We start from the raw sequence: 12,852 nt of genomic DNA on the forward strand, positions 1-12,852 counted from the left end.
CATAGCTGCGAACACATTCGCTAAAAAGTTTTAATCAATAAAATCTTGCCAAAGCTAAAGAATCAGCACTGCAGCAGATAAAATGCCTATGGAAACAAAACAAAGCATTTAAATATTACTGACAACAAAACGTCTTTGCTGTAGAACAACTAATTCCCTGCAAGACTCTGCATCACTTTGTTGATTATAAACCTGATGTCATGGAGGAGACTGCTGCAGCCCAAGGACTGGGAGTCGTGCCTGAGCTCTGCCCCTGCCTGTACCTATCACTCACTCCTCTACAAGCCTGTCCACTCATTCCATCGCTAAGACAGGAGCAATGTTTTCTATGCTTCACAAACTTAAGCACTGGTCTCTTATTAATAGGCATGGGAACATATGTGCATGTAGAAGGCAGCTGTAAAAATACTTGTACATAAATAAAATGCAAATCAACGGGTTCTTTCTGAAGTACACCTTCATGTCAAAGAGCAATACTTCATTTATGCCTCTTCTCTGTTGTTAACAACTGCTACGTTTTACTCTGATGTTAACAAAAACTGCAGTAAAATGGCAACGTTTAACGGTATCATAAATGTGTAAATTTGGAAACTGGAGAAGCACTCCAGACAATAAATTCTCCATGCCACATATTCATAGCCCTAAGAACCGAGTTTGATCTCCTCTGGTGGCCTTTTCAGATGTGTAGCTCAATGAGATGTTATTTATCGAGTGTCAGAGTCTCAGAGAAAAAGCACGCTAGGCATCTCTCTAAATTCTTCAGCACCTTTTATAAGAACATACCCTTTCCCAAAATTACCATCACACTTTCTGACAAAGTTGTAAGCCCCGTTATTTGAAAAAATTCTAACTTCAACACTTAAAAAAACAATTTAAAAGTCATGTAATATGAAGTCATGATTTCTTACAGATAATTTTGGATACTGTAACACAATCCAGTTTATCACTACACTAGAAATCTGTGTATTAGAATACACGTAAGGTTTAAGAAAATCCAGAAAGACGGTATTTATTTATGAACCACTTCATTAAAAACCTTTTAGCATTTTAATTAAAAAGCTTCGGCATTTCTAGAGAGAGGGGAAGGTGATTGAGTACATCAAGCTCTGTGGGGTTTTGCTTGTTTGCTGTGGTTTTTGCTGTTGGTCTGTTTGTTTGTTTTAGCCAAAAATAGGCCCAAAGTAATTTCAGAGGGAGAAAACACTGTGTAACATTGAGCTGCTAATTACAGTGTAAGGGATGCACGCGACTTGGTGGTCACAGTCCCTCTGCCAGCGCCCCTAGGCCCCCCAGCTCCCGCTGCCGGCAGCTGCAGCACCAGCGGGACAATGTGCTGCCTGGTCTGTGCCCACTGGGTGCTGCTCAAATGTCCACTTCCCGCTAGCCCCTTGCTTGAGGCTCTCTTCCTAGGCTTATCCATCACGTAGAGGTATGCTGTGGGGGGTTGTGCCATGGTCTCCCTCAAAGTCAAGGCATCTAGCTGCCAACAGGCTCCCCAGACATCTGCCTGGGTACCTTCACGTCACACTTTAATCGTGAATCAAAAGCACATCAATTCCTTCTGCCAGGCTACTCGTACAACAGCTTCGAGCCTACGCTTCAGGTAGAAAAGATCATGACAGGTCAAGGATTTGCCTGCTGAAGGTATACAGGCTATAGTTAAAAATAAACCCTGTTACCATCTAGAGAGAAGATGGCTCCATCACATTATGCCCAAAGACACTGGTACATCTAGAAACTAGGCAAAGGCAACCCACAGTGTTTTAAATGGTTAAGGTAAAAACCCCACCTTGTTCAAGTTATGGATTAGCACTAGTCAGTAAAAGGTTTAGGTCTCTTCAATGAAAGCTGCATCAGAGCAAGGGTTTTTCTAGTGGAAAGGGGGTCGGTCTCTTCTCCCAAGTAATGAGTGATAGGAGAAGAGGAAACGGCCTCAAGTTTCACCAGGGGAGGTTTAGATTGGATATTGGGAACAATTTCTTCCTGGAAAGGACATTGGAACAGGCTGCCCAGGGCAGTGGTGGAGTCACCATCCCTGGAAGAGTTGAACAGATGCGGAGATGAGGTTCTCAGGGACATGGTTTACTGCCAGAGTTAGGTTAATGGTTGGACTTGATGATCCTGAGGGTCTCTTCCAACCAGAATGATTCTGTGATTCTGTGACTTCAAAGCACAGGTGACAAAATGGGCGCAAGCATTCTGGCAGCACAGTCACTACAAGAAACACAAATCCCACTCTTAGGGCAAGCCTGCAGTTATAATTTTCTTTCATTTCTTTCTACCAATGTCTTGCTAGCTACACTGCTAATGTTTGAATTGCATTAAAAAAAGATTAATCTTAACTGTTATGCTGGTTTTCAGAGTAACTTTAGTGTGGCTGAAAAGAGAAGAAAAACCTTGAAACTGGGTTTTCTTCTCTCTTTCGGTTAGCTGGCAACTCCACGACAGACCATGGTGAGACAGCAGGGCCTCGAAGCTCTACTGGCCCATTGGGAAGCTGGAGACACAGGGAGAGCAGCAGAAAGGTGAGCAGGGCTCAGTCACGGGCTCTTTGGCAGAGCAGGACCATAGGGAACATGCTGGTACATGGAGCACCTTCTCAAGGTAAGGTTTTGCAGAGGTTCAGGAAATTCTGCATGAAAAATGAGGGAACAATTTTCCAAAGCCTCTATCTTATAAAAATACAGGCATCGTAAGAACAAGTGGAAACGCTGTAAACACCCCAAATAATCACAGATCTGTATTCTTGTAGATTTATCGAAGACTTAAAGTTGTACAGAATTACTGTTTGTCAGCTGTTAATCATTGCTATGCATAGAAATGGCTTTCTCAACCATTCAACAGTTGGTAGAGGTCTCTAAATCAATAAATCTGATAAGTAATTTTAAAGTTTGAGAAAAGTAATCTAAGGCTGAGAAAACCATTCGCTGCACCTTAGTTTTCCACTCATTATCTTATGTTCAGTTATACTGTTGTCACCTCATAATTAGTTTAAAACTCATTACCTTGTTTGTGTTATTCCATTCCCCAGTGTTGGGTTTGCAGCAGAAATTGGCTGAGTAAATGACTGCGCTGCTTTGTGCAATGCGGCTGACAACATATCAATTTTTTATGTTGTTTAACAACAACTGGGCATCGTTTGAGTATAATTCACGGAAGTGTGAAAACAGAATTGTTAATATACTCATTTAGAGCTTCTCAGCTCAAGGAAATTAATCTGCAAGGCATTTTTCATAACATATCAACAGACTTCTATTGATTTTTTTTTTTTATTAAACTTTTACGACGATGCTTAAAGCCTGTGTCTTCCTTAGTCTCACTTTTCTACAGCTTCTGTTTCAAAGATTTATGTGATAATGTATATTACTGTGCTTGTTCACAGGAAAGACAAATGAAAGCTGTGCATTCAAATACACTGTATATCATCTCTTACTTTTACCAGTTTAGGAGAATCAGCTATTTCCCTCTCCCCCTCTCATTTACCACCTTTGTTTAAAATAAAAAATTAGGAGGTTACAGAACAAACACCAGGTTTTGCCCATGTGAGCAGGACAGATGGATATCTTTCTGAAACATGTATTGGTGGTCTTTAAGTAAGTGGTAGTAAGATGGTAACAGATGCCTCAGCAGCAATAAGGGGAACCTCCAAGTAAATCAGACATGGAAAGCTGAAAGCACAGAATAGTATTATCTGCTGTGAAGATGCTCGGTCCTGCAAGTACTCGCAGTACACGTGACAACGATGTAGTACAAAAGGTGTTGATGCTGACATTACAACACTTGCCACTACAGACGTATGCAACTGTGTCTACTTTCGATGTTTAATTAAAAAAAACCTAAATCAGCTGTTAAAGGCAAGGCTCACACATTGTCTTCACACAGAACATAATTGTTATTGGGCTCTTCCCTGAACAGAGAATAGAGCTAACTCATGTTGAAAAAATGGTTTTATTACAACCCAGCCCCATGAAAACACGCTGGTGCTTCTGGAAGCACATTTAACCCACACTTAGGTGAAGATTTTTAACAGGCCCCTCCTAGTGATAAAAGTGGACATTTGGTGGAAACCTGACAGATAACATCCCAAACAGGAACGGGGCCCATGCTCAAGAAACACTGTGAAATGCTACAACCAAAAGCCTGACGTTCACGCATATGTTCTAAATCTCAACCTATTCACAACTATAAATGGACGTATTAGACCAGGTATCCTACCCAAATTTCAGCATCAGTGATTTTCCATACCTCAGTTTTCCCTAGTATTTTTCATCAGTGAAATTACTAGCTTTTCCAATGTGGTTGCCAAAGCATTAGTTTGATTTCTGCACCTGCTTATGCTGTTTTATCAAAAGCACACAACACCAGAGCAAGCACAAAATAATTTCAGAAAGTTTTATCTTGAGGATTATCTTTCCTGCCAGAAACCTTATGTCCAGATGCCAAAACAGAAATTTCAAACTTCTCGCACATTAACAAGATTTTGTTAAAAAGAGTTGTGCAAAGACTTCAGTAACATTTATTGTTAAAGCAGAGAAATTGTAGCGAACTACTTGCATAGGCTTTAGGCATTGCTCCCTGTTCACTGCTGACATGACAGATCACCAAAAAAGCACAGCAACTCAAGGCCAGCGATCACTGTTTTTGAGGAAAGAGTTAAAGAATGAATGATGTTTACAGGATACATGTGGAGTTTGCAGAAGAAGCCTAGCCATCAGCATGACAAAAGTGCTCAAAGTCAAAGAATTATGCAGAGTCTGATATTGTCTGGAAAGTATATATAAAAAAATGCTGAGAGATGCAATAGGAGATCCAACCTAAATGTACTTGTTGAAAATGCAAGATGCCCTTAACTGAGCAATGAAATGTATCATCCATGGCGTAAGAAAGTTGGAGAGCAGACAAAATAAAATCTACTACTAGAACAGCAAAACTTCTTGGGCAATTGTAACATTTAATGGCAATACAAACGTTTACAGGGTGGAAAACTACAGTGCTACATCTTACACAGAGACAGACACAAGAGGACCTTTTCCGAGCTTTCAGCACTTCCCTCTCAAAGGGCGGGAATGCCCACACTTACTACCTTTGTGTACCTAATAGCACAACCGATCAGTGCATTGCCAGCTTGTCCACACTAGTAAAGGTGATAGCAATTACACCACCTTTGGCACAGAAAGACTGCTTATACCAGCACGAGCTATTACATGAGAGTTAGGAGCCTATTCCTACATCATTAATCTATTTTGGTAGTGGAAGTAAAACTAGAATAGTTCAGACTGCAAGAGCCTTCAGGAGGTCTCTAATCCAACCTCCTGCCCTCAACAGGTCAGCCATGAGATCATGTTGTTAGAAACTGGTTGCATAACCTCGTCTAGCTTCAAAAATTGGATGACAGAGGGTATTTGGACATACAGTGGGTGACAAAAAAAACCCCACCACTGCGAACCTCCTCAATTACCCTGCAGATTAAGAAATGCAGCCTGGTCCATTCTTGCCAGGTGAATGAAGGCTTGTTCACCGGAAACAGATTGAAGTGCCCCAAAACAGGCAAGTTGGGAATCTCCAAAGCAGAGGATTTGTAATGGAAAGCTGTAGGGCATACAAAATCTTTTAAATGAAAATGTGAAGGAAAAGAGAAATTGCAATGTTTTTTAAAATACCTATCTACCCTCTTGCAGGAATCTCACATACTTTCAGCAAAGGAAAAAAATACCGATTTATAAACACTTCTTTTAAATAAGCATTTGATTGTTCTTGGACAATCCTCCTGATCAAAGTATATCTGCATTTTAAGTGCTACTGTAAAATAAACAGATTTAATCATCAGAGAAGATAGTTGTTATTAAGAACATTACTACTTGTGTGTTACCACTTAACAGTATCTATAGACATGAAACTCAAAAGCAAATTCATTTGTATTTGACAACCCAAAGGACTCCTCATCTATTATGTATCTATGATTCAAAAACCTTAATTGTTTCCTGAAACTACATATAAGGTTTTCTCCTGTGGTAACAGTGGAGTCACTTCCAAGCTCCTCAAAGGCTTCAATTTATGTTTACTAAGCAAAGATCTGTAGCATCTGAAGAGGTAACGGATGCTTGTTACCACTGCTGCTGGAGAATGACAACCTTGCAGCAAAACCAACAGGGCACAGCAGAGACCCAAGCTTCCATTCCTCCACCCCACGGTAGCACACCTTCAGGTAAATCTGGTTTTGTCAGAGGTTTAAGCCAAATAGCAGACTAAAATGGATGAGAGAGCTCACGCTTTTCTGGGAAAGATACTTTTGGCAGTAAGTCAAAAAGGAGACAGGTAACTTTAAAATAACCACAACAAGAGTAATCGGAAGTAAACACAGCAGAACCCTAAGAAAAGCTGCATTATTTTGAAGATATGTCTGGACTAATCTACCAGTTAGAAATATTTCAGTTCTTTTTTTCTTTTCCTTCCTGAGGAAGCAATTAAAAACAAGCAGCTGCACGATACTCCCACAACAGACAAATTTGGAGTTGCCCAAGCAGCACTTCTGATTGACTACAATGTCACACAAATTCCACCATTCATGCCATAAGAAGGAACAAAACATATAAATGGAGAGCAGCATTGGTTTGGTTGGGTTTTTTTGTGGTGTTTTTTTGTTTGTTTGGGTTTTGTTTGTTTGGTTTTTGGGGGTTTTTTTGCCATGCAGGCAGAAATTAACTTTTAAACTGCAATGAGGTAGTTAGAGAGACGGAGAGATAATTAAGAAATATGCAGCAGTTGTATTATTGTTAAAGTTGAAATACACTAAATATGATGAAGATATCAAAAGAGAGAGCTGTCTCCTGCTGGTATGGTAAGGCTCTCTCTGAATTGCTTTTCAAATCATTTGGTTTAAATAGAGTTCTGGTAATATCAGGCACAGAGCAATAAGTGAATTATAGGCTGTTTTAGAGAGAGAAGACGAGAGAAGAGTAGCTCTCCACATATGAAAAGGAATGAAAACATTCTAGCAAGATCACCCCTGGGTTTTAATTTAAATATGTGCTTTAAATGCACTGTTACCTTATTTTCTTTGTCCAAAACATACATTCTCAGAACATTTAGCAAGCAGGCACACTACACACTTTAACACAGCAACTAACACAAGTTACGGGTAAAATCATGGATCTTCTGAAGACATGGAATTTACACTCAGTTCAACTTGCACAAGGATTTCGTTTCCAAGCCTTTGTAAAAATGAATTAGTGAGAAGAGAGCCCACCTGATGGATTACTGGAACTTTTAACCTTTAGGAACTGCACAAATCCCTGTTATCAGCTATAAGAGAAATGTAAAAATACCCCAGATGATCTGAAACATCACAACTGTCATCAAAGCATTAGCACCTCAAGATTTAGAGTGCCAAACAGATGCCTTCCCATTCCAAACGACTGACTTGAACAGAAGTAATTTCATTAGGATGCAAATGGCTTTGAACATTATCTCTAGCCTTTGAGTCCAAAATTATGGCACTTAAAACTGGCACCAATTTTGGCTGCTGATAAAAGGAGCAGTTCTACAGACTTGTCATTCCTGACTTCTCCTTCCCGGCACCTCCCTTGGGCCAGCATCAGAGACAGGAGTTGGATGCAAGGTTCTGCCACAGTTCACTTCTGAATCTCAGAGCTGTTGAGCTTCCAAAGCTCCCACAGACTTCAAGTGGCAGAGAGGGTACTGAAAGCTTTGAAAGGGATCTTGGTACCCAGAGTCTCTACTGGCACCAGAGTAGTTCCCCTTCTCCATATGGGTTGGACAAATATAAAATCATTGATGTTTGGTGAGGGCAAGCTCACTCTACTAAGAGCTGTGCTGTTGAAGATTCTGTCAAACACTGATGAAATCCACAGGATTGCCTGAGGTAAACTTGAAAGAAAATCATCCAGCCAGCTTTGGTAGTTTAAACTACCAGTTAAACACTGAGAGTTAAACTGGTGAAACTATAAACTGTTTTGTTGCCAACATTGTTGGCACATAAATAATATTCAGATATTCAAATATCTTCCACTACTGTGGAGGTGGTTGCCTTATGTTAGATGAAGCTGATGTCTTATGTCAGTCAACCAATTGCTGTGGAGGCTCTGGATTTATTTTGCTCGTTTCACCTTTTCATTCATACGCTCACTGCAACTTCTGTGCCCTCCCCATCATCAACTGAAAGCTTCACCTTCTTGCTTTTGCATCAGGCATTAGCAGCAGCAGTGATCGATCCGTCCAGTTCTACTTACATCCATCTAAGTACCAGCCGCGTTTGTGCTGTATCAGAAAAAAAATTAAGTTTTGTGAACATTGTAATCTGTGATGTAACACTCCTCTTTGACAAACAAGCTGGTGATGCTTGGTTTCAAACACTGCTGCATAAAAGCCTTCTTCCTTTCCGAGGGTTGCCATAACAACAAGTAGAGCACTGTCATTTTGCTAAGTAATGACAATGACAAATTTGTAAGAAATGCAAAGGTCTGGGGAACTGGGAGCAAGATTAGCACTTCTCTTCCTGCCTTTACAAAACATTTTAATGTGGATTCATCTTGCAAATCCTAAGATGTTCCCGTGGGAACATGAAAAATAGCTAGTGTTAGTACTCTGCATTGCCTCATTTTTCAGAAAGGCAGTGTGCTTCTTGTGGATGCTTTGTCAAGACGTAGCACGACATTAGTAATCAAGGGTATAGGATATGATCTGGACCTCACAAATGCCTGCAAAAAGGTAGAATGAATCCTAATTTTAGAGTGTAATAAAGTGATAATACTGTCAGACCTTTTTCCTCTTTAGTACGTAAGAAGGGGTTGTAGCAAAGATACCATTTTATTGAATGCATAAAATCATAGACAGGTGACTCAAGAACTCGGGAAACTATTACCTGAATAATTCTTCTGTTAACCATGAGAATGGGAAATATTTTCTTCTTAATTAAATCAAGAATAATGCCTAGGACACTAACCAGAAAGATGAAGACTGACATTCTTACCACTTCATGAAAGCTGTTTTTTCAGGTGATTTTCATGTGGGATCACTCAGCCTCCGATTTAACAGAAGATTTAATGTTCATTTAATTTTTCCAGGTTGGGGGAAAAGCAGTCTATTTTAGTGTACATAGTCAAAACACCATCGTCCTTTTTATGCACTTTCAAAATTCAAGTATTCTTTTCCTGCCTTGTAGTTAGAACAATTACATTTTCCCACTGTTTGTTGCATCTATTAATCAAAACAAAATTACCGAAACTACAAGTTTTACTCTAAATGCACAGAAAGCAAGAGTTATCCCCTCATGCTTCTAACTTTCTGGTAAAATCATCACATGCACAGTAGCTGTTCCGTGGCTCCAGTCTCCAGACATGATGATCATGACTGTGTGCCTAGCTAGACACTGTCAATCAGACACTTCTGTAACATATGTACGAAACACTTCTCCAGTCACCCTGTTCTCCTGCCTCCTTCCACACCTGGTACAGCTTCTGCAGCACTCCTGGAATCTGTCAGTCCAAGAAAAAATTGACTTGTGTTCGTGTTGAGCTGATCGCCTCTCCTGCAGGATCTTCTCTTGCATTATTTCACTGCTTTCATGAGCTCCCTTGAGATCTGTGTGTGCGAACATTCCAGTCTTAGCAGTTTAGGGATTTAAGGGACTTTCTACATCTGCCTTGGGGTTTTTATGCTGATACAGAGGAGAAATAATAATAAACTAGAACTTCTTCTAATGATATAATCCACAAACTGTGAAGAAATCGCATTTGTTAACAATCATCGATATTGATTTACTGTGACAACTACACAGTATCTGAGATTCCCTTTTCAGAAAGCTGAGATGCTTAATGATAAATGAGGTTAAAAAAAAGATTAAAAACCATAGTTAGTCCCTTAAACAAGCATTTTGTATGACGGACCATCTGTTTTAAAGCAGAAGTCTCTCTGGATTATATATGTAATAATAAGAGGGAAAAACCTACTGCTATAAAATTTAATGACATCCCAATATCCACCTGTGTCTTAAACTGCCTAAAACGGCATAAAAAAAAATCGACCTCAAGTGCTTAATGGAATTGAACAAGGTTTATGAAAGGGATGTAGTTGTAGTAATTAATCTGCCCATATGAAATAATTATTTTCACTTATTTGAAAAAAATAAAGTTGTATAACAAGCATATAGTTGCATGACAAGATAAGACACAAAGATAGGAAAGAGGAAATAAGCAGGCACTGGTGAGATGGACAGAATATCCCAGTATGTTTGATCGCAAGTTTCCCTAAATGCAACAAACACTTCTGCTTCTCTAGATGACTACATTTCCACTACAGAACTTCAGGCACTCAAATAAATTAGTCAGATTAGGTGGCGAGACATAAGATGTCCCAAGTTCCCCAGAGACGATTGTGACACATTCTGGAGGTGACAACTAGCGTATAGCATCAAGTCTTTTATCATTATTTTAGTAATCACATAATAAATCCAGCAGGCAAGTTCTGAGATTTATATAGCCTTGAAACTGCCCGAGTCCCAAAACGCAAGTAATTTCATAGTGATCTTGACATAATAGAAAACAAAGAATTTCATATACACATATAAACTCTGTCAAGATAGGCACACATAACTCACACAGGTTCACACCCCTGCAAAGAGTAACCACAGTGACAGTTTAAAAAAATTTCTCCCTACCTGCTGCTGCTTCAGAACTGATGCAATCTTTAACTACACAAGCTGGACTTAGGGGCAAAACATCATCATCAAAACTGATCAGATCTCCTTCCACATCTGGTTTATTTAGTGAAGCAGGTGCTGATGAGGTGGCTGCAGGTGATGATTCCCCCAAAGACTTGAAAACTTTTTCTTGGGCAGATACAGAAGCCCGTGGGGGAGCAGGAATCGGCTTTAGTGAGGCCAAAGAAAGGGCAGGATTTTCTGAGTAATGTGACTTTTTAGGAACAAGAGGCCTTGGAGCAGGAACAGGAAATTTCTTTTGTCCATTGCTGCTCTCTGCAACTGATCCACTCCTTGTGTCAAGCAAATCACTGCTACTACTTTTAACAAGGCCAGGTTTTGGCTTCTTTGGCAGTTCAGGTTTGGTTACAACACTGCTCCCAGCTGCTTCAGGTTGGGGCTGCAATTCCTTGGAAGGTGTTGATTTGCTTTCTGACCATGCATCCCAGTCTCCTGAAATTCTGCTTACCCCTGGCTTTGGAGCTACTACTGGCTTCTTTGCAGTAACAGGTCTTGGGGGGAACGAACGAGGGGCAATTTCTGGCTTTTTTGATAATCCTGAGGTATCGTTAGTTCCTTGGGATTCAAAAACTTTGATCCTTGAAACAATACTATTTTGGCTCTTTTCTGTATTCATGCTGTCCATTGCCAAGTGATTGTCTAGTAAGTCATCATCTGAGAGAGGTGACTGCTGAACTGGAGGTTGCTGCCTTTTTGTGGTAGACTGGGTCACTTCTCCATTGTCTATCTTACTTTCAGTATTTTTGACCACAGGTCTGAGATTGCTTCTTGATCTTGGCTTTGGCACAGGACATATCACAGCATCGGGATCTTCTTGGCACCTCTGACCTCCCAAAATTTCAAAGACTATTAAGGGATTCTCATTTTCTGAAGGAGACCGATTCAGGAGAGATGCCGAAGGCCTGGGAGGTTTAAGAGGACTCTTCCCTGCTAACAGAAAATAAAAGGTTTCAGTTATCTATACCAGAATGCTTTATTTATGGTTTTTTTTGTCAGCCATCAGGATGGTAAACATTATGGTTTTCATTCAGAACTTACTGCTGCTTGTGAAACTGCAGGTCTCTTTCTAAAAAGATGAATGAAAAAATCTATAAACTCTAGGAAGAAGCTGAAGACTGCTGAAATGCATGGTATCTACATGTTGTGAGTTCAAATCCACTTATTAGCTTGCAGCATGAGGGGTGTGCACCAAAGAACAGCACAGTAACTTCTCCAGTTTGGTTTGCACACTTTTCAGTCTGAACATGTAACACTGCTGCTATTCTGATTGGACATCTGAGCTCCTCTGGCCCCAAAGCAATTGCCACTACAGTTGAATAGAGCAAAACTTTCAAGTTTTAATTGTAGTCTGACCATGAATGCAATAGTAGTTCTTCAGAAAAGAGGATTTTTACAGGAATTTACAGCACTAATAATTCACAGAAATTTAACTGTTACTCATATTAAATGCTGCGCAGATGAATATGAAAGAACATCTTCAGGAGACAGAGTAAGATTTTCATCAGTGAGAAATCCAAAACAGCCTCACCTGGATAGCCTGCAGATTCCTGGTGTGTAGGCACACTGTTTCTTACATTACTTCCCGGAAAATGGCTGATTAGTTCCTCCGGAAAGTCAGTTTGTGTTGCAGAAGTAGTGGTATGTCTAGGAGCAGCAGCATTATTGTTATTTGTTGTATTGACTTGCACTTGATTGATTTCTTTTATCACCTGCTCATATGATGGTGGAAGCTACAAAACAGAGAGATAAATATTAATGTACATCCAGATGTGATTTTTTTTTAAAGCAGCATATAAATTTTAAAATACTAAATTAACATATGCAGAGGAAAGGAACACTGTCATAGTCTTTTATTCAATATGATGAAAATCTAAGCAAGCAAAAACTCTGTTCTTTCTAACTTAACGTGCTTTTTACCTTTGTAAATCAAACTCATCTCATGTAAATTCACGCTCACCTCAGCTGGAATACGCTCATTTCTCCTCCACTGAGCATGAGATGAAGCAGAAGGGAATCCTAATCCCTGAGGAGTGACAGGGCCTGCACCTGGAAACCAGGACGATTGCCGGAGGGGTTCAGCAGCAACTATTGTAATTTCAGGACGCCTGGAAATG

The 12,852-nt window shown here is 39.9% G+C and overlaps 1 protein-coding gene across 3 annotated transcripts in view; it reads right to left on the reverse strand.

The window, feature by feature from the left end:
• Positions 1 to 12,852, reverse strand: part of SH3D19 (SH3 domain containing 19) — an 85,020-nt gene that overhangs the window by 23,528 nt on the left and 48,640 nt on the right. For 2 of the 3 annotated variants that reach the window (XM_065633976.1, XM_065633978.1), the window contains exons 5-7: positions 12,696 to 12,843; positions 12,267 to 12,468; positions 10,676 to 11,668 (exon numbers count right to left, since the gene is read on the reverse strand). In XM_065633976.1, coding sequence (XP_065490048.1) covers positions 10,676 to 11,668; positions 12,267 to 12,468; positions 12,696 to 12,843 — 1,343 coding nt within the window. The remainder of the gene's footprint in view (positions 1 to 10,675; positions 11,669 to 12,266; positions 12,469 to 12,695; positions 12,844 to 12,852) is intronic. The other variant, XM_065633977.1, reaches the window with a different exon arrangement.

This window comes from Caloenas nicobarica, chromosome 4, assembly GCF_036013445.1.
Source record: "Caloenas nicobarica isolate bCalNic1 chromosome 4, bCalNic1.hap1, whole genome shotgun sequence".
Lineage (NCBI taxonomy): Eukaryota > Metazoa > Chordata > Aves > Columbiformes > Columbidae > Caloenas > Caloenas nicobarica.